We start from the raw sequence: 19,988 nt of genomic DNA on the forward strand, positions 1-19,988 counted from the left end.
AAAAACTCTAGCAACTCAACAACAACATAAGATTGGCAAGACATGAATAAATATTTCTCCAAGGAAGATATACAAATGACTAACAGAGCCATGAAAAGATGCTCAACATCCTTAGTCATTAGGGAAACCAAAATTAGATCACTTACACCCATTAGGGTGATATAATAAAAATGAAACAGAAAATAACAAGTGTTGATGAGGATGTGGAGAAATTTTGGAACCCTTAGATTCCCAGGGTGGCTTTATTTCATTGAACAAACATTGTGGATTACTGAGTTTTTGAGATCATGTTCCAGGCTGGGCAGGGTCACAAATGCCAGCAACCCCAGCAATTTGAGAGGTGGAAGCAGGAGGATCACAAGTTTAAGGCCAGTCTCAGCAATTTAATGAGACCCTGTCTCAAAATAAAAAATAAAAAGGGGGCTGGGTACAGTGGTGCATGCCTGTAATCCCAGCAGCTTGGAGGCTGAGATAGGAGGATTGCGAGTTCAAAGCCAGACTCAGCAATTTAGTAAGGCCCTAAGCAACTCAATGACACTTTGTCTCTAAATAAAATACAAAAAAAGGGCTGGGGATGTGGCTCGGTGGCCCTGGGTTCAATCCCTAATATCAAAAAAAAAAGAAAGAAATGAGGGCTGGGAATGTAGCTTCGTGGTAGAGCACTTGCCTAGCATGCTTAAGGCCCCTGGTTTCTATCCTAGTACTGAAAACAAACAAACAAAACACATTTCAGGCCAGGTATGTAGGTGTGCACTGCAGTGACCAGTGACAGCGACTGGGGAGGGATAAGGTAGGAGGATCTCTTGAGCCCAGGAATTTGAAGGCATCCTTGGCAACATAGTTAGACCCTGAATCAATAAAATAATCATGTTCCAATCACATATATGTTAGAAGGAATGGAAAATGTAGCTACTGTAGAATATACTTAGGTAGTTCTTCAAAAAGTTCAACATACAATTACCATATGACCCAGCAATTCCACTTCTAGGTATATATATATATATATATATATATATATATATATATATATATATATAAAAGAACTGAAAGAAGATACTAAAAAATACTTATACATATGTTCACAACAGCATTATTCACCACAGCCAAAAGATGACACAACCCCAATGTCCATCAATGAATGAATGGATACACATTATGGTATGTGCATACAATGGCATATGGCTCAGCCATGAAAAAGAAACATGCTATGTGAAAGAAGCTAGATACAAAGGGTCACATATTATATGACTCAATTTCTTTTCTTTTTTTTTTTCCTAATATTTATTTTTTAGTTATCGGTGGACACAACATCTTTGTTTTTGTATGTGGTGCTGAGGATCAAGCCCGGGCCGCACGCATGCCAGGCGAGCGCGCTACCGCTTGAGCCACCTCCCAGCCCCATATGACTCAATTTCTATGGACTATCTAGAGTAGGTAAATCCATAGAGGTAGAGGTAGAGGTGGTTGCCAGGGGCTGGGGTGAGGAGGAATGAGGAATAAGCACTTAAAGGACGTAGGGATTCTTCTTGATGAAATACACATCTTTTTTTGGTGTGGGGATTGGATCCTGGCATGATTCTACTGAGATACATACTCAGTTCGTTTTTTATTTTGAGACGTAGTCTCACTAAAGTGCTGAGGCTGGCCTCCTACATGCTCTTTTCCTCTGTCAGCCTCCTGAGACTGGGATTACAGGCATGCACCACTGCACCTGGGTATGATGAAAATATTTTGGCACTACATAGAAGTGAGAGTTTCACAACACTGTGAATCTATTAAATGCCACTGAATGTTCTCTTTAAAGTGGCTAATCTTATGTAATGTGAAGTGATGCTGGGGATGCTGGTGATTGAACCCAGGGCCTTTTGCATGTGAGGCAAGCACTCTACCAACTGAACTATATCCCCAGCCCTGAATTTAAGTGCATTTTTAAATAATCCATTAAATAAAATAAAAAACAGGAATTACCTACTCTCTGCTGCTACTTTAAAATGTATAAGCAGTGCATCTATATAAATGAAAAAAATCTTGGCACTGAGAAAAGGAATAGTGTATATATAAACTTTGACATTACAAATTGATGCTACTTCCTCAGATTCCCCACATGCAGGAAAGAGCTGACAATATCTAGCTTTACTTGAAGAGTAATTATCACCAGCTGCCAATCTCTTTCAGTCAGTCCATCATGGAAGATTTCCACTTAAACATCGTTGTTGTTTTTTTTTGAAACCTGGGATTGAACCCAAGGGTGCTTTCCCACTGAGCCACATCTCTATTTTTTAAAAATATTTATTTTTTAGTTGCAGTTGGACACAATATCTTTATCTTATTTATTTTTACCTGGTGCTGAGGATCGAACCCAGGGTCCTGCTTGCGAGGCGAGCGCTCTACCGTTGAGCCACAACCCAACACTATCCCAAACCTTTTTGAGAGGATGTCTCATTAAGTTGCTTACAGCCTCCCTAAATTGCTGAGGCTGGCTTTTAAACTCAAGATCCTCCTGCTGGGATTACAGGTGTACGCCACCACACCTGGTGTTGAAAATATTTTATCAGCTGAGGCTGGCTTTGAACTAGTAATCCTCCTGCTTCAGCCTCCGGAGTCACTGGGATTTCAGGTGTGTGCCAGCATGCTTGGCTAACATTTTCTTCTTATATTTAGAGGTAGATTCCGTTTGGCCTGATGACTTCCTTGGTGGCCTCCAGATTCTCTAAAGCCAGGCTGAAAGCGGTTAAATGACAGGCTGCTCAATGGAGGACAATAAACCAGGAACCAAGTAAAAATTATTCACTAGCCTAAAATTTGCCAAGCACTATAATGCAAAATAAGCACTTGGCAAGCACAATCTCAGTCCCCACAGCAGCCCAATGGGACAGCTATTATTCACAGCTAGGGTTATCATTATCCCCCTTTTGCAGACAAGAAAACTGAGGGTTAGCAGGTCGATCGCCTTAAGTGAAGGGTGGAGTGAGGTTTGAATTAGGCAATCTGGCTCCCAGGCCCACACTTTCACCTCTTCTCACCATGGCTGTCGTTTTCCTGACCCAGAGCCTTGAGTTTATGTGCGGGTCCTCTAGTTAAGACCCATGGGATGCAAACTGAAACCACGTCGACTTGAAAAGGAAAGCCAAGCGCTCACTATGGTCAAACCTCCAACCTCCTCTCACTGAATTCTCACAGCCGTTCTAAGGGTTGGGCGCATAATAGCCCCCAATTTAAAGACAAAATTGAAAGTTTTGGCCTAAGGTGTACACAGAATGGGAAGTGGGGCGTCAAATCCCGGGGGAGGCGGCCCATACTTAGTAATCAACAATACCATTAGCCGCAATGAAGATAAGTGAGCCCTACGGGTCGCGCGCAGGGACATGTCAAGCAACCCGGGTCCGCTATGTTCAGACTAGATGGACCAACGGTCCCGGGGCCGTGTACTCTGGGAAAACCTCAGCGAGGCGCTTTAGAAGGACCCGGGCCACCTCTACCTTAGTTGTCTTAACTGAGGCCTGCGAAATATGTGCCATCATGGCGCTTAGTTTTGTTATTCCCCATCCCGAACGACTGAGACTACAGTTTCAGGCCTTTCAGAAAAAAAGTCTCTCGTTTGAGTCTTTTCACTCGCATATGGCACTTATCCGGACAGCTCCTCTCTCAGGGGGTCCTTCCCAGTTCCCTCAGCAGCTGTCAATCAACACGAAGTGGCTACCAATGAGCTCCGCGAAGTAGCAGAGTGGGCAGGGCTATCCCTTAAAGGAGCCGCGACCCATTTGCAGACCAGAGGGTGACCCGGATGATGGCGGCCGGCTCGGCCCTATTCCTGGCCCTGTGGCTGCTATTGCCGCCAGTGGGGGTGGGAGGAGCAGGGCCCCCACCGATCCAGGACGGCGAGTTCACGTTCTTGTTGCCCGCGGGGAGGAAGCAGTGCTTCTACCAGTCCGCGCCGGCCAACGCAAGCCTCGAGGCCGAGTACCAGGTAGAGGGTCCCGGACCCTGAAACTAGTGGGGGCCAGGGGAAGGGGGCGTGGCCAAGCAGCTAGACCAGGCGTGCATTAAATCGGGAAGCGGGAGGAGCCATTGCATGACGCGGGGGCGGGGCTAGCAAGCGCTTAGCCGGACGGCGTGGCTCGTGGGAGCGGAAGGGGTGGGAATAATGAAGAGGGTGGGGCTACGGTGAGACTGCTGAGGGGGCGGGGCCAATGGGAAGTAAAGGAAGGCATTCAGGGCAGGACCGTCGCGAGTGGGCGTGGCCATATTATATGTAGACTAAAATAAAGGGAGTGGTCAACGTGAGGGTTTCTCGGAGATTGCAAGGCCCTGGCATCTCAGTTGGAGCAGTGCCAAGTAAAGCGCGGCGAAGTAAACATCGATCAAGGACTTTTGACGGGTGTGGCCTGATGAAAAAATCCACCCTGAGGCTGTCAAATCAGTGAGGACTAAGGCAGGGCAAAGGGTGCAGCTAGAGGAGCAGTTGGGAGGCACGACCCGCTTGTAGGTATAGGTGTCAGCACTCAGGCCCTCGGTGGTCTATGTGCATCTGGGCAGGTTGATTCAGCCGGGAACGTGAGTTGTAGGTGCCCTTGGTGTACTCTACCCATTCTTACCTGCCCCCTAGGTGATCGGAGGTGCTGGGTTGGACGTGGATTTCACGCTGGAGAGCCCTCAGGGTGTGCTGTTGGTCAGCGAGTCCCGAAAGGCTGACGGGGTGCACACGTGAGTTAAGTCTTGCTCCCTGCCTGGGTTCAGTTACAGCCCTGCCCCTCCGCAGGGGCCTCGGGTTACTGCCCTACCTGCCCTAGAGTCCGTCTTGCTGGCACTAATGGTCACGTCTGTGTGTCTGTCTGCCCAGTGTGGAGCCTACAGAGGCGGGGGACTACAAGCTGTGCTTTGACAACTCCTTCAGCACCATCTCCGAAAAGCTGGTGTTCTTCGAGCTCATCTTTGACAGCTTGCAAGACGATGAGGAGGTAGAGGGCTGGGCAGAGGCTGTGGAGCCAGAGGAGATGCTGGATGTCAAAATGGAGGATATCAAGGTGCGACCGGGCTGAGCTGGGCTGCGTTTTTTGGCATTTATCAGCAGAGCATTCTACTCTTTCTCTTTGACTGGTGTCTCTCTCTTGGCCTGACTCTGACTCACCTACATAGTGCTGTCCCCACCTTAATATTTTAACTTAATGTCAGTTAAAATAATAGCTCATTTCTACGAGTAAGTGCTGTTCTAAAGCTAAATAATGCATAGTTATGTCACAAATAACTCATATATCAAGTCTCCAAACCACCCCATGAATTAGGGGCTGTGCTGTCTCGCCATATTATAGGTAGTAAAACTGAGGCACAAAATGGTCAAGTAGCTCACACAAGATCACACAACTAGCCACTGTGAGAGCTGGCATTTGAACTCGGGCAGTGTGACTTCAATAATCTTTTTCTTTTTTGATACTAGAGATTGAGCCCAGGGGTGCTCTATCACTGAACTACATCCCCAGCCCATTTTATTTTTTAAGATGGGATCTCCCTATGTTGCTGAGACTGGCAAGTTGAACTTGCAGTTCTCCTTCCTCAGCCACCCAAACTTCTGGGATTACAGGAGTATGCCACTGTGCCTGGGTGCAGCAATTATTCTGTTAATCACTAGTAAATATATTGTATCTAGACATTCAACTTTTTTCTTTTTCTTTTCTTTTTATTTTTTGGTACTGGGAATCCATCTGAGGATCTTAAGCATGCTAAGAAGGCACTCTACCACTGAGCCTTCTTCCATTGCCCTACAAATTCAACTTCCACAGCAATGCTGAGGTTAATAGAAGAGTGAACAGAGCTGGATGTGGTGGCATGTGCTTGTAATTTCAGCTACTTGAGGCTGATGCAACAGGATTGCAAGTTTGAGACCAGCCTCGGCAATTTTGCAAGACCCTGTCTCAAAATAAAAATGGCTGGGGATGTAGCTCAAAGTAGAGCACTCTTGAATTCAGTCTCCAGTACCAAAGGTGGGGGCAGTGCGGAGAGTGAACTGAGGCCTTTAGGTTATTTAACTTGCTTATAGTCACACAGCCAGTGAGGGGCAGAGTGAGGATTCAGACTTAGGCAGTCTGGCCAAGTTGTGTGTCCCCAGTTCTCTTTCTTGCCCAACATGGCCTTGCTCTGTTTCCTCATTTTATTGGAGGCCTGACTCTGTCCCTCACTCTGCAGGAATCCATCGAGACCATGAGGACCCGGCTGGAGCGCAGCATCCAGATGCTCACACTGCTGCGGGCCTTTGAGGCTCGGGACCGCAACCTGCAGGAAGGCAACCTGGAGCGGGTCAACTTCTGGTCAGCTGTCAATGTAGCAGTGCTGTTGCTGGTGGCCGTGCTGCAAGTCTGCACGCTCAAGCGCTTCTTCCAGGACAAGCACCCGGTACCCACGTAGCCCCTGCCCTGGAGGACAAACTGGAAAAAAGGGGCAGCCAGTGTGAATTGCGGGTTTTTCCCCACGTAGTTTCCTGCAGGAGGGGAGGCTGTGCAGTGAGCACCACAAGTGTGGCCCTGTGCATCTCCTCTCCTGGGTTGTGCAGAGAGCACCGCTGGCTTGCAAACCTGGGCCCCCCAAAGGGGCAGTTCAGCGTCTGCTTCTACTTTCCTGGAAATTGTATATGGTGGGTGACGCAGCATTGGAATGCAACCCTTGGATTTCCTGGCCCTGCCCCCTGTAAATGTGCCTTAGCTCAAGTCTTCCAGCCTGTATCAGCACTACCCAGAGTGGAACAGGCCCAGGAAGCCGACTTCCCCGAGTCCCCACCTGGGCTCCCCAAGCCAGCTTGTGGTGGGAGGGTGCCTGCTACTTGTGGGACCCTAAGCCTTAGTTTCTCTCCTAGGCTGGGGGCGGCCTGCTCATGTCAGGGGTTGAAAAGGAGACAGGGCTGCAGATTTCTTGCCAGGATAGTCACTTTATTTGACAGGAAGAGGCCCTGGCCCCTCAGCCCAGCGGGGGGCCTGCTGAGTGTGAGGTCTGGTAACAGAACTCCAGGAGAGGGTCTGCAGGACCACCCACCCCTCCCTGTGCAGGGGGCCCAGACAAGGCTGAGGGGTGGTCTGGCCAAAGCCTGTGCAGGAGCCCCAAGGAACAAAGGGTGGTCCGGCCTGCATACTGGAGTCAATAAATTATGGTCAGAAAATCTCACAGAGCCTGGTGACTGGGGCTCAGGGACACCAGCTGGGACAGACCTGCCCCCAAGAGGGCAGCCAGGCAGGCGGGAGGGATCTCCCACGAAGCTCAGAAGAAAGGTCGGGCGGGAGCCGATGGAGGTGGTCGCCTGGGCACAAAAGAAAAATCAGAAAGCAAAGTTTAACTGTGTCCCGGGCTGGGCAAAAAGGCCTGGGTCCCCCAAGAGGGCAAGAGAGGGAGAAGGGGGACCTGGAGGCCTGGAGGGGTCAGACCATGCAGGGTCTGGGTAGCAGCTGGGATTCCTGTTCCACCTCAGCACTGGGTCACCTGCAGCAGCCAGGCGTGGGGCTGGGGGCTTGGGGGTGAGCGGGGAGTATCTGTTCTGATTCTGGGGTACTGAGGAAGGTGAAAGCTCTCCCTTGGTGTCAGGCTTCCTCCAGAAAATATGACTGCCCAAGAGCAGAGCAGAGCCCCTGCTAGGTGAGGTTACAGGGCTCCTCATGGAAGGAAAGGGGTCCCGGTGAGAGGCCCAGGAGAGGCTAGGCTACAACCTCAGCCTGAACACCGACACAAAAGGCCCACACAGCAGCCACCAGAAGGTTCTTCCCTTTATTTTAGTTTATTAATAGGATACAGAGTGCAGGCACTTACAGTGGTCAAACCGAGAAAGGAGTGAGCAAGAAGTTCTGCTCTGAGAGAGGTGCCCGGGGCCTGCCTGGTAGAGGAGGCCTGACGGGAGCTGAGAGACTCCCAAAGCCTCCGCAACCCACACAGAGCCCAAGCCACCCTGAGGGTCCCAGAAGAAGGAGGGCACCCAGAGAGGAAAGAGTGAGGCTGGCCTGGGCTGAGAGTTCCAGGCCTGGTGAAGGCAACTCTGGCAGCCAAGCCCCGGCTGGGCTCAGGCTGTGGTTAATATGGCCTAGAAAGGAATATGTACAACTTGGGCCCGGTGGGCAGTCCTGCACCCACTGGGCCTGGCTTCTGCTGGGGACCTCCCAGTGAGAGAGGTGGAAATACTCCTTGTCCCACAAGGACTAGGGGATACAGATGCCCTTGGCACCCCGGCTTCCAGAAAGCCTGTTCCTATATGAACATCTCCGGCCAGAGAAGCTCCTGGCAGAGTCCCTGCCACCACAGTCGGGATCCCTCATTCGAGTTGGTATCCAAGGTGGTTACTCCTGCTGCCACCCTGAGACCCTACCCCGCAAAGTGCAGTGCCCTGGAACCCCCTTGCCTGGGGCTCCGGGGCCCCTTCATTCTAGTGTCCAGTCCAGAATGGGGGCCAGGCCAGCCCCTGACTGGGGCCAAGTTAGGGAGGAAGAGGCAGGGGTTGCCCACGGGAGCCTGGTCCCAGAATAGGGGCAGGAGGGCCAGGGGCAGCAGAGGGGCCCAGACCACCGAAGCTCCTGCACCGCGGGTACGTGGACCCCCGAGGAAATGCCCCCTGTGTGGCCTAGTCGAGCAGGGAGGGCTCGGCTGGGCGGATAATGGTGGGCCGGCTGGGCGCAGCAGGGGGTCTTCTGCTGCAAAGAGAATAAAGACAGATGGGGAGGGGGAGAGGGTAGTGAGGCTAGAAGCAGGGAAACTATTGAGGACCCAGCCCACCCCACCCCACCCCAAGGTGTTCCCAGTAATGGGTACACCATAGACTGCTAAGGTACCAGGAGGGAGTTGACAAATCCTGGCATTTGTCTGTTGGTGTCATAGTCACTGGCTTGGGGTTCTTCACAGAAGTGGGAAGAACAGAGCTGGCCCATAGGGTGGGTGGAGGTGAGTGAAGCTTGCAATGGCTGGTGCGGGCATTTGTCCTCAGCAGGGAAACAAAGGTAAATGGTATTCACAGGCACCCAGGGCAAGGGGTGCCAAGCTACATGGTGGCCCACTACTTAGGTCTAAAGGACGAGCCAAGAGCTCTGGAGTCACCCTGATTCTACCACTCTGACTCTGGGCAAAGGACTTGGCCTCTCTGGGCCTTCATTCCCCAGGATGGTGATAACTCTTCCACTCCCTGCTTAGAGCATGGCAGAAGATCTTTAGGAGGGAGGGAGTCAGATTCTAGAAGAGATCCCAGTGTGCAGGCTGGGGGCTCTACATGATAGGCAGCCAGTGGGGTCCAACCTTACCTGGGCACTCCAGGGGGTATCCCAGGGGGAATCCGTGCTGGCCGAGATGGGATCTGAGGTGGGGCTGAGAAGGGATCATTGTTGGCAAACACACTCTGAGGTCCAGGCCGAGATGGAATGGGGGGCGCTGAGAAGGAGCCTGCGACCCCCACAGGCACAGGAATCAGAGGTGGCCCTGGTGTGGGACCTCTCACTGCAGGGGGCCGGCCTGGCGGGTGCACGCTTGACACAGGTCGGCGCTGTGGAGTAGGGCTGTGGAGGAATGGGTAGAGGCTATGAGGTGAAGTGGGGAGGTGTGAGCATCGGCCATGACAGTGTGGCACTGGGGACCCAGACTCTGGGGGCTTCTGGCCACAGAGGCATCAAAGGTATAGGGAGATTCTCTGCCCTTCCCTAGACCTGCTCAGCAATGACTCTTTTCCCACCCACAGCTGGAGCCATGCCCCGGCGTTGCCTCCCCTCTGCCACCAAGGGCTCCAGCTTCCCTGATGTTATGTCTGCACCCTAAAGGGCATTTACCACTTAGCAGCCCCCACTTGGACCCCCCCATGGCCTCTGAGCCATCCTCATAGCCCAAGACCCTTCCAGAATCTAGCTCTACTGCCTCCAGATGCTGCAGAACCAGCAAGCCCCTACGTGGGCTCCCTGCTGAACCTGGGCACCCATTTCTCCCCAGACCTGGACTCTGGGTTCTATTTCTAAGGAACTCTGTGGTGCTGTAAGGTCTCAGCAGAGCAACTACCTTTCCTGTGTCCCTGCCTGGTATCCCCAAACCCCATGCAGATAGGTATTGGTTCTACTAACAGCTCTGCTGGTGGGGTATGCTGGTTAGGAACCCCCCACCCCCCCGCCTGCCTGTTTTCTTCTCTGTCCCAGGAGGCTAACCCCTATGGCCAGCATCACCCAGACCTCTTTCTCTGAGAAGGGCTTAACTAAGAGAAAGCACCAGAAGGCAGAAAATCAGGAAAATGAGGAGTCAGGATTATATATATGCAGCTTCTACCCACTCCAGCCCTGACTGGCACCTTGAACCCACCTCTTCCCTTGTTTCTTCGGGCAGGACAGCAGCTCAGCCCTGGGTGTTGTGCCATCTAGGGTTCGGCCCCTTCACCCTTTCCACCCTTTCGTTGTGCCCCATTTCCTGCCAGGACCCTGAAGGATACGTGGATGGACCTGGGCACCCACAAGCAGCAGCTTCTGCTGCATGTAGGGGAAGAGTCTCCCAGACCTGTGGCTGCTGGTGCTCTGGAGCCAAGTATCGTCAACAGGTGGGGGCACGGGGGTGGACACAGTGCTGGTACTGATGTCCCCAATGATGTTGAGTGCCTCTTTGAGTGCGTGGTACATGCGCAGCATGTCGTCCCGCCGCTGGGCCTGGTCGGCTGACTCTTCCATAAGGCTGCTCTGGTCTGCTGACGAGTATAGATAGGCCAGCAGCTCGTGGTGAATGAAGGCCTTCGTCTGGAGACAAATGTTGGGAGGTCAGGCCCTCCCATCACCCCAGCCAAGAACTCAGTGGCTCACCATGACTGAAAAACCACCCTTTATCTAGAACAGAGATTCCTTTGGCTTTTTTTCCCTTTTCACTTTCTGCAGTATTAGAAATTGAAACCAACACAAGCTGGGCAAACACTCTTCCACTGAGCTGTATTCCCAGTCCTTTTTGAGACTGGTCTCACTAAGTTGTCCAGGCTGGCCTTGAACTTGGGACCCTCATGCTTAGCTAGGATTACAGGCATACACCATGTGCTTAGCCTTTTTTCTTTTTCTTTTTTTTTTTTTAAAGAGAGAGTGAGAGAGAGAGATAGTGAGAGAGAATTTTTTTTTTAATATTTATTTTTTAGTTTTCGGCGGGCACAACATCTTTGTTTGTATGTGGTGCTGAGGATCGAACCCGGGCCGCACGCATGCCAGGCGAGCACGCTACCACTTGAGCCACATCCCCAGCCCCCTGGTTTTTCCTTTACACTGGAGTGCATAGCTGGAAGTGTATCTGGTAAGCTTTCTATCCAGCTGTCTGCCGAGTCTCTCAGGGGTGCTTTCAAAATGCTCTTCCTGCCTTCACAAGATTCTTGTTCAATTTATTTCTATTATTATTATTATTATTATTATTTTTGAAGTCCTGGGGGATGGAACCCAGGGCCTCATGCATGCTAGGCAAGTGCTCTACCACTGAATCATACCCCAAACCCTTATTGTAGTATCTTATCCCTCTCTATCTTTTCTCCCATCATACCTTTTTTTTACATTTTTTTAATCAATTAATTTTTTGTAGTTGTAGATGGACAGTATGCCTTTATTTTATCTGTTTATTTTTATGTGGTGCCAAGAATTGAACACAGTCCCTCACATATGCTAGGTAAGTGCTCTACCACTGAGCTCCATCCCCAGCCCTTCTTCCTAGTACCTTATGCCTTTATCGATATCTTTTCTCCCATTATATCTTTTTTTTTTTTAAATATTTATTTATTTTTTTTAGTTCTTGGCGGACACAACATCTTTGTTTGTATGTGGTGCTTAGGATCGAACCCGGGCCGCACGCATGCCAGACGAGCGCGCTACCACTTGAGCCACATCCCCAGCCCTCCCATTATATCTTTTAACTGCTTTTCTTTAAACACTACCAGTTTTTGTTTATTAATTTTATACTTGTTCCAGGGTAGGACAAATTTAGGTAAGATGGGAGTGTTCAGGCCACAGACTTCTTAGAGATGGGAATACAGGGTTTAGACAAAGTGCGCAAGCGCAGCGTTAGCTCCAATTATCTGATTAAATGGAACCAGGAGCCCAGTGTGGCCTGCAATCCAGGTTCCAATGTTATGACTCATTCTAATTTGAATTTTGCACTCACGTTGTTGATCATGAGGTGCATGATGGTCTTTGGCATGAGGTCACGGATGGACTTGTTGATGATGGCCACATAGGAGTCTACCAGGTTGCGAATGGTCTCCACCTGCCGCTCCAGCTGCGGGTCCATGGAGAAGGTGTTCTCCTGAGCCCCATCCTCATTCTCTGCCTGCAAGAGGGAGCAGAGGCGGTGAGGGGTGACTGAGGCCTGAGGTGATTGTAGTGAGTTGCCTTTCTTTGGGTACTGCTTGCCATGTACCTACCACCAATAACCAAACACCCCTGGTTGTCAGGGGCCCTGACATCCTGTAGGTCCTTTCTGCCCCCAGATCCTTTCCCCTAGTTGTGGTAACAACGTATTTGGAGACCAAATGCATCCATGCTCATTCCACCTTAAGGATGGGAAGAGAGAAGAGGACCACGCAGATGGGACCCAAGTCCTTGGAGATCCTTGACTGTAGCAGCTTCAGTTGAAAACTTTTGGGATTCTGATGACAAGCTGATCCCATCTCTGCTTTTCTTGCTTAAGTGGGCGTCAGCTACACACCTTCAGAGAATCCTTGTACACAAGGTCTAGTAATGACCTGCCTCCTTCCTCTCCCAGATGGGTCAGCTCAGCACAAGGAGTGTTGGGCGGGTAGGGCAGGGCGGCTCCTCACCTGATCCTTCTCAGGGTAGACCCCAGCACGTAGGAATGAAGCCTTCCAGCTGTCCACATCTTCCTGGGAATCACAGGCTAGCTCGATCTGCCGCAAATCCTTATAGACATTCCTGGGGCAGGAGGAAGGGGCATGTAGCTTGACCCTGCCCATGGACTTGACTGACCTCTAAGAGGTGTGAGCTCTGGCGTCTCTCTGCCTGAGCATGGACTCAAACCTGACCTGGGCTCCAGCATGGCTTCAGCACCTTCCTCCTTGATGCTGAGGGGTCACTGTGAGTTAGTGTGTCCAGCACGTAAATGGGACTAGGCATAGAGCACAGGCCCAGGGAGGGCCTGGTGGAGCAGTACCTCTGGCTTTTGTTGCCAACTCTTTTCCTGGGAACTGCCCGTACCCTTCATTTGAGTTCTCCTGTGGGAGCCAAAAGCTGTCAAAAAGCCCCAAAGTGGGAGCATGTGTGTCATAACACCTACCTTTGGGTTGGGAAGCTCCCAATGAGGAAGCCTACAGAGGTAACTTCCACCAGAACTTTCTGTGACAGTGGATTTTTTTTTTTTTTTTTTTTTTTTTTTTACCAGGAATTGAACCCAGGGGTGCATAGCCACTGAGTCACATCCCCAGCCCTTTTAATTTCGAGAAAGCATCTTGCTAAGTTGCTGAGGCTGGCTTTGAAGTTGCAATCCTCCCACCTCGGCCTCCTGACTGCTGGGATTACAGGTGTGCGCCAGCACACCCATCAGTGGGAATGTTCTGTACTGTCCATCCAATGTGGCAGCCTAAGGCGCAGGCAGCTTCTTTAAATTGCCTTTTTTTTTAATTATTTTTTATTTGTAGTTGACACAATACCTTTATTTTATTTATATGTGGTCCTGAGGATCGAACCCAGGGCCTCGCACACGCCAGGTGAGCGTTCTACCGCTGAGCCACAACCCCAGCCCTAAAATGCCTTTTTTAATTTTTATTTTTTGCAGTGCTGGGGATTGAATCCAAAAACTCACCTACTGTAGGTAAGTGCTCTATCACTGAGCTCAACACCCTGACTCTACCCCCACCAAGGAGGCTAATGGGGCCAGAGCGACCACAGGAATGAATTTTTAATTTCATTTCATCCTTTGCATGTAAATAACTGCCAGTGGCCATTGCACATCAGAGGTCTAGCATGTATGTGGTTGAGTCCCAGGACTAGGTAGAATGGGAACTCCAAGGACAGTACCAAGACGCCTGGCAAGGCTTGTGCAAGTTGGTGGTAGAAGCAGAGCACCAAGGACTTGAGAAGCAAGACAGGAGGGACTGTGTTTTTCAAGCACCTCTTGGGTCAGGAACTGTGGTGTCACAGGGCACACATGCCAGCCTGTTCCACAAACATTTAGGGCTGAGGCAGCAAGTGACCCTAAAGTTCTCAAGTGAGTGTTGGCCCTGAGGTCAGCCATGGCTCCATCACAGAGCTCTGACCAACCAGCATGGGCAAGTGGTTGCCCTGAAAGAGTCTGGAGGGAGTCAGAGGGAAGGGAAGGGGCGGGCCTTTGTGGCTCTTCTCCTTTATGCTGCTTTATAATGGCTGGAGTTTGGGTGGCCCTCTTGGACAAAGAGATGGGAGCCATGCGTCCAGGAAGTCTGAGAAACAAGAAGTGGGGTCTGGGCCCCAATACCTAGAGCTGCCTCTCTTCCCTTTAGACTTAATTTTTGTAACTACACAAGGAAATGTCTATCTTGTTTCTATTACTATTCTGGGTGCCTTGATTCCAGTCTTAAAAGATAATCTAAAAGGTTTTGGGCCCTGGCTGCTGGCCAAGCTGGGTCTCAGAGGTGCAGGCCAGCTAGCCCAGGACAGAACTTTTCTTTCAGAAAACAGGAGACAGCTGGAGTGGGTGGGATGAGCAGTGGGGCGATGGTGCTGGGGCCAGTAGGGAGGACACCAGGGCCCACTGGCTGGTCACATAGAAACACCAGGCCTTTGCTAATAGCTGCTCCCCTACTCAGGTAGGTCCTAAGGGCTTCCTGGGTCCTCCCTCATCTCCATCTTCCCTTGAAGGGGGACTCATATGCTTTCAGGACTGTTTTCTTTCACCTGTTCTTCCCTTTTTGTGGTACTAGGATGAAATCCAGGGCCCGGCACACACTAGGCAAGCGCTCTAGAACCAAGCTACGCCCCCGGCTGATTTGATTTTAGGACTCTGAATCCCATCTGTGTAGCAGCGACTCCCCAGTTCACATCTCTGCCTGAGACTCATTCCTGGACACCACGTTTTGCATCTCCCTCGCCTCCCACTTACTCTGAGGGTGTCTCCCAGGCCTCTCCCTCAGCAAGGTCCCAGCTGAGCTGCTGACCAAGCCCAAACCTGCCCTACCTCACTGCCCCCTTTAGCCCTTAGCAGCAGCTGAGGCCCAAGTCCCCAGGCTTGCCATCAGTGTCTCGCTCATGCCTGACTAGAGGATTTCATCAGCTCTACTTCTACCTGGAATCTGCTCCTTCTTCCTCCAAGTCCTTGGCTCCATGACCTCCCACCTGGCCCAGCCCAGCCCCAGGTTCTCTCCTTGCCCACCCACCAAGGGTTGCCCCACAACTACCAGAGGGCGCCTGTGAGGACCACAGCCAGTTCCCTGTGGTACCTCTGCTCCCCACGCCTTCGCCGACTCACCTCATCCCCATCTCTGACCAGAGAGGTCTTCCCTGACTACTCCTCAGAAACACCCGGTGTTTTTTCTGTTTCTCACCCTACTTCCTTTCTGGAACATGAGGCAGGGACTGCTGGGAGCAAGCACTCAGTGCACGCTGTTGAAAGACTAGGAACAAGGCCATTTGTCTGCATCCCAAGCCCTCCCAGGCCCTGCGGACGCCTTACCTCTGCTCTGTGTTGAAGATGGCAAAGACGTGCTTGTTGGACATGAAACCTTTTTCCACATCACGGATTTTGAGGTTGTCCAGGGGCAGCATGTACTTCTTCTCCTTTTCCTGAGGGCAGAGGGGACAGGAGTCATTCTGGGATGTCCAGCAACATGAGAAAGTTTAAGCCAGAATGCTCGGCCAGGGCTACTGCCAGCATGTGGCACTTCCCATGCTCCTGACTTTATGTGAATTAACTCATCTGCCAGAGCTCTCCCCCTTACTCTCTCCTCCTGACACTCAGTACATTCCAAGGGGGTTCCTACCCCAGGACCTTTGCTTCTATGCCAATGGCCTTGAACTATGAGGGTTTCTTTTGTCTACCTCAAGTCTTTATGCAGAAGGGACCCTCATGGGCTGACCCTACCCCACACCCCCATGGGCCTTGCTTTTAGTGACCCACGTGATAGCTTGTATGTCACCTGGGCTGGTTCAGTAGTTCCTGGAGGACAGATGCCCATGTATTTTGTTCAGTGGGGACATGAAGAACACAACCCCCCCAACCCCCAGTGAGTGAATGGAAGCACTTTCCAAAGGGCCTAGCAGTGAGCTATCATGATGATCTCATTTTACAGGGAGAGAGACTGAGGCCCCACAGAGGGGCAGGCAGAGGCGGGGGCAGGTTGGGTTTTACACCTCGACTGCTGCTTCACCTGATCCCAGAGCTGGAAATCTGATGCCTAGGCGTCATCCGTGGCTTTGTTGTTGTTTGGTTTGGTATTGGGGTTGAACCCACTAAGCCACATTCCCAGCCCCTTTTATTTTGAGACAGGGTCTCACTAAGTCACCCAGGTTGGCCTTGAACTTGTGATCTCTTTGCCTCAGCCTACCTAGTGGCTGGGATTATAGGCATGCATTTCATGCCCGGTTGTCAGTGGGTTTGTAAGGGTGGCCCCCTTCAGGGAGTGCCCACCAAGTGTTGGGCATGGCAGTTCCATAGGCTGCTGGGGAGGAAGCTCAGAGGTGTGACCCTCCGCCTGCAAGTCACAGCTGGAGGTGGCACCACAAGACCTGTATAACCCACTAATATCGACTACGCAGTTACTCTGAGCCCAACACGGGACTGAGCCCCTTCAGTAGTGTCACTTGCTTTTATTTTTATTTTATTTTTGCTGTACTGGGTTGGAACCCAGGGCCTGTGTATGCTAGGCAAGCGCTCTATCACTGCACCACCACCCAGCCCATGAACCAATCTTCTATAGCAGGGAAACAAAGCACTCAGGGTCCCTGATTCCCACATGCATGTGACCCACAGCAGCAGCAGAGGTCCCAGTGACCAAGGCCGTGTGCTGTTCATCCATCAGCTCGTGGAACCTTCTCCTTCAATCTCCTTAGGATGACACTGTGCTCAGTGAGGAAAGCTGGCTGTCCAGGGGCACACAGCAGGTGGTGTGGGCCACTGTGGGACTTCACGAGCCATGTCCACCTGACACAAAGCTGGGTTCTCTCTGCGATTCTCCTTTCTTCAGCACTCAGATGTCTTTAGAAACTTTTTGTCACATGTCTTGTCTCCATATTGTTGAAAAGCCCCAGAATGAAGTTCAACCCTGCTGCTGCCTCTGAATTCAAGAGCAGCCACAGTGATGGAAGGGAAGGGATCTAGGGGCTGCCCCTCAGGCAGAGAGTCAGGACTTAGGTGGGCCTGGCCGCATGGGGGCGTGGCTGAAGCCAAGTGCCAGCTCTACCCCTTCCTGACTGTGTGCCCTTGAACACGTCTCTTCTCTCGCCTGTGCCTTGGTTTCCCCATTCGTCAACAGAAGCACTCAAGTTCCATACTTATGACAGGAAGCGAGGATTGCTGACATGGCAAAGCCCTAGCATCATGCCCACTGAGGCTCCAAGGGTTTTCTACTGGTAGGACTGGCTCCAGGGCCAGCCCCCAGGGTTCTGGGCAAGGATTCAGGGCACAGCACAGACAGAGGGGCCCACTGGCCACGAGACAGGAGGACACTGAGAGCCCAGGGGAGAGACAGTATCCAAGAAAGGCTGTCAATGGCTACTGCAGACAAAACAGCGGCCCACAGGGCCCAGGGCCTTCCGCCTTCTTGGGGAAGGGCTTAGGGTTTAGAGGGGGCCAGGGTTGGGGCCTTCCTGGAGGTTTGTGGAAGGGCGGCTGTGACCCCTGCCCCATCGTGTCATAAGGCAGGAAGCTCCCAGCCACCAGCCAGGCCAAGCAACTGAGTCAGAGGCCTTCCTGGCTTCTAGCGAGACACCACATCTGGAACTGTTTATAGTGTGATTCCGCCCAGAACTCAGTGGCTGCCTTCCTGCGACTGCCAGCACATGCGCGTGCGCACACACAAACACACACACATACACACACACAGAACACAGGCACACACAGACATAGAGGAGTGCTGACACCCCTCCCCCACCCCAGAGATCTGCGCACAGGCCACCGACCCAACCCTCCCTCCCACCAACCTCCTCCCCCACCCCCTCCTTTGGATTTCCTGAAAACCCACAACTTTCTCCAGATGTGAGCCGGCTGCAGCCTTGCCACGTCAGAAGAGACGACAGAGCAGACTGTCGCAGGAGGAGCAGTGGCTTTCTCGCCTGTTCAGAGGAGCAGAGGCATGGCCTCGCGTGGTGGCCCTGCCGTTGCCGTGCTGGGGGCCCAAGGGATGAACAGCCGGCCCCGCCATCCCAGTGTTCAGACTAGTGTTCAGGAGGCTCTGAATGTGTACAGTAGTCTGCACATTGGTTAGGCTGGGCTTGGGCAAGCAGCTCTTCAGGATGGCCCCCGCCGGTCCCTTAAACTTATTGCCACCCCCAGAGTGAGGCACACCTCGAGGTAAGTGTCACCTTCCACAGTCCTGTTTCCCACTGGGTTGGAGACTTAACTGAAGATTCTGGAGCAAAGAAGAAGGGTCTGGGGGGGGGGGAGACGAGGTGCTGGATAAAGGCCAAGGGAGCACTGGGCTTGGGGGTCTCTAGCTGGATTGTTCCCCTCTCTCCCCTTCCGCTGTTAATGTCTCCTCATTTATTTCAGAAATAAAGAAATTCTGACATCTTGTCTCTCACCAAAGCTTTTCTACAAAAGTGGCCTGGCCCTTGGGGGTGACTGCTAGGGTCCCCAGTGTGGGCAGTGGTGCAGGGAGGGGGTAGTACTTTGTGCCTGTCCCTTCTGATCTTAGACTGCTTTGTGTCTGGGGCACACACAGGGCCCCTTTCACGGGTCTGACTGGTTCTCATTACCACCAGCGCCCGACCTCCTCCCAACCCTGCCCCTGCTTCCAGTTTGGGGCCTCCAGGGAGGGTAGGAGGCTCCTGCTTAAAATGCCCCCCCCCCCCCCAACGAGGGAAAATCAAAGGGCGCTTCCTCAAGGTACAGAAGAGGAGCTCGTAAACTTGGACTTGCAGCGCGGCCACACGGTGACCTGCGCAGTCTAGGCTTCGGCCCAGCAGCCGCACCGTGGCACCCTGCCCGGGGCCTGGTCTTTCCATGGGCAGAATCCAGAAGATCCGCGCACCCCCAAAACAATGGAGGGCAGGGGCCAGCCCCGGTTGACTTTTTTCTGTTGTGCAGTGCTGGAGATGGGACTCCAATGCCTTGCTGTCTTGGCTGCTCCAGCCTGGTCCTGCCCCGGGGGACCAAAGACCCTGGACAGCTGACATTCCACAGAGCAGACTGGGTTTCAGACTGGTGGTAAAAAGAGGGGAGGGAATGCGAAAGGGCTGTCCCCACCCCCTCACCCCGGCCATTTTGAGGAGTGATGGATCCCATAGCCTCTGTAGCTGCTTATTCTACTACTTCTTCTTCGTCTTCTTTTTTTCTTTTTTTTGCAGTATTGGTGATCAAACCCAGGGGTGCTTTACCACTAAGCTACATCCCTAGCCTTTTTCATTTTCAGACAAGGTCATACTAAGTTGCCCATGCTGACCTCAAACTTGTGACCCTCCTGACTCAGTCTCTCCAGTAGCTGGGATTACAGGCTTGCACCACCATGCCTGGCCAGACCCATGGTTTCTTGAAGAACTGATGGCAGGGGGCGGCGGTGGGGGTGGGTGGAGGGAGGCCAGACCACACCCAGTCTTGACCTGCTTCTACGTGTCAACCTTGTCAGGCTTGCTGGGCCTGGAGTTCTGGAGGGTTCCAGGTATACCCCAGAAATTCTTGTGGTAGCTCTATCAACCCCACCATCCTGGGATTAGAACAGTCCCCAGCAGGGTCCCTCAGGGGGCACAGGGCTCTGAAAGCTCCAGGAACTGTTCAGGGCTGAGTGTGTAAGCCTCGTGTGAAGAGGGATGACCACCTTTCACACCAATACCTTCCCCTGCAGTAACTGTATCCAGCCTGAGCTACGGGGGAGTGGCTTGAACACAGGGGCAGCTGTCCCT

The 19,988-nt window shown here is 52.0% G+C and overlaps 2 protein-coding genes and 1 non-coding gene across 12 annotated transcripts in view; 1 reads left to right on the plus strand and 2 right to left on the minus strand.

Annotated features, from left to right (window-relative positions):
- Positions 1 to 1,834: 1,834 nt before the first annotated feature.
- On the minus strand, positions 1,835 to 1,907 carry Trnav-cac (transfer RNA valine (anticodon CAC)). The gene has a single exon. It is a non-coding gene; the product is annotated as a tRNA-Val (tRNA).
- Positions 1,908 to 3,746: 1,839 nt separating this feature from the next.
- Tmed1 (transmembrane p24 trafficking protein 1) lies at positions 3,747 to 7,149 on the plus strand. Its single transcript, XM_046437506.2, has 4 exons — positions 3,747 to 3,967; positions 4,607 to 4,704; positions 4,841 to 5,024; positions 6,181 to 7,149. The coding sequence occupies exons 1-4, from the start codon at positions 3,785 to 3,787 to the stop codon at positions 6,397 to 6,399; spliced, it is 684 nt and encodes a 227-aa protein (XP_046293462.1). The 5' UTR covers positions 3,747 to 3,784; the 3' UTR covers positions 6,400 to 7,149.
- Positions 6,897 to 19,988, minus strand: part of Dnm2 (dynamin 2) — an 89,480-nt gene continuing 76,388 nt past the window's right edge. For 4 of the 10 annotated variants that reach the window (XM_046437505.2, XM_046437503.2, XM_046437504.2 and 1 more), the window contains 6 exons: positions 15,607 to 15,716; positions 12,764 to 12,875; positions 12,109 to 12,273; positions 10,486 to 10,718; positions 9,258 to 9,509; positions 6,897 to 7,282 (listed from right to left, as the gene is read on the minus strand). In XM_046437505.2, coding sequence (XP_046293461.1) covers positions 7,243 to 7,282; positions 9,258 to 9,509; positions 10,486 to 10,718; positions 12,109 to 12,273; positions 12,764 to 12,875; positions 15,607 to 15,716 — 912 coding nt within the window. In that variant the 3' untranslated portion in view covers positions 6,897 to 7,242. Of the gene's footprint in view, positions 7,283 to 7,729; positions 8,658 to 9,257; positions 9,510 to 10,485; positions 10,719 to 12,108; positions 12,274 to 12,763; positions 12,876 to 15,606; positions 15,717 to 19,988 lie in introns of those variants that run through there. The other 6 variants (XM_046437496.2, XM_046437501.2, XM_046437495.2 and 3 more) reach the window with 2 other exon arrangements.

This window comes from Marmota monax, unplaced genomic scaffold, assembly GCF_021218885.2.
Source record: "Marmota monax isolate L192 unplaced genomic scaffold, Marmota_monax_Labrador192_F-V1.1 WCK01_AAM20220418_F8-fsc00021, whole genome shotgun sequence".
In the NCBI taxonomy this organism is placed as follows: Eukaryota; Metazoa; Chordata; class Mammalia; order Rodentia; family Sciuridae; genus Marmota; species Marmota monax.

What these genes read in the sequence shown, in the direction of transcription:
- Tmed1 (XM_046437506.2), top strand. Translation starts at nt 3,785, where the DNA reads ATGATGGCGGCCGGCTCGGCCCTATTCCTGGCCCTGTGGCTGCTATTG. An exon ending in GCCTCGAGGCCGAGTACCAG is followed by an intron (nt 3,968 to 4,606) that starts GTAGAGGGTCCC and finishes CCTGCCCCCTAG; the next exon opens with GTGATCGGAGGTGCTGGGTT. An exon ending in AAGGCTGACGGGGTGCACAC is followed by an intron (nt 4,705 to 4,840) that starts GTGAGTTAAGTC and finishes CTGTCTGCCCAG; the next exon opens with TGTGGAGCCTACAGAGGCGG.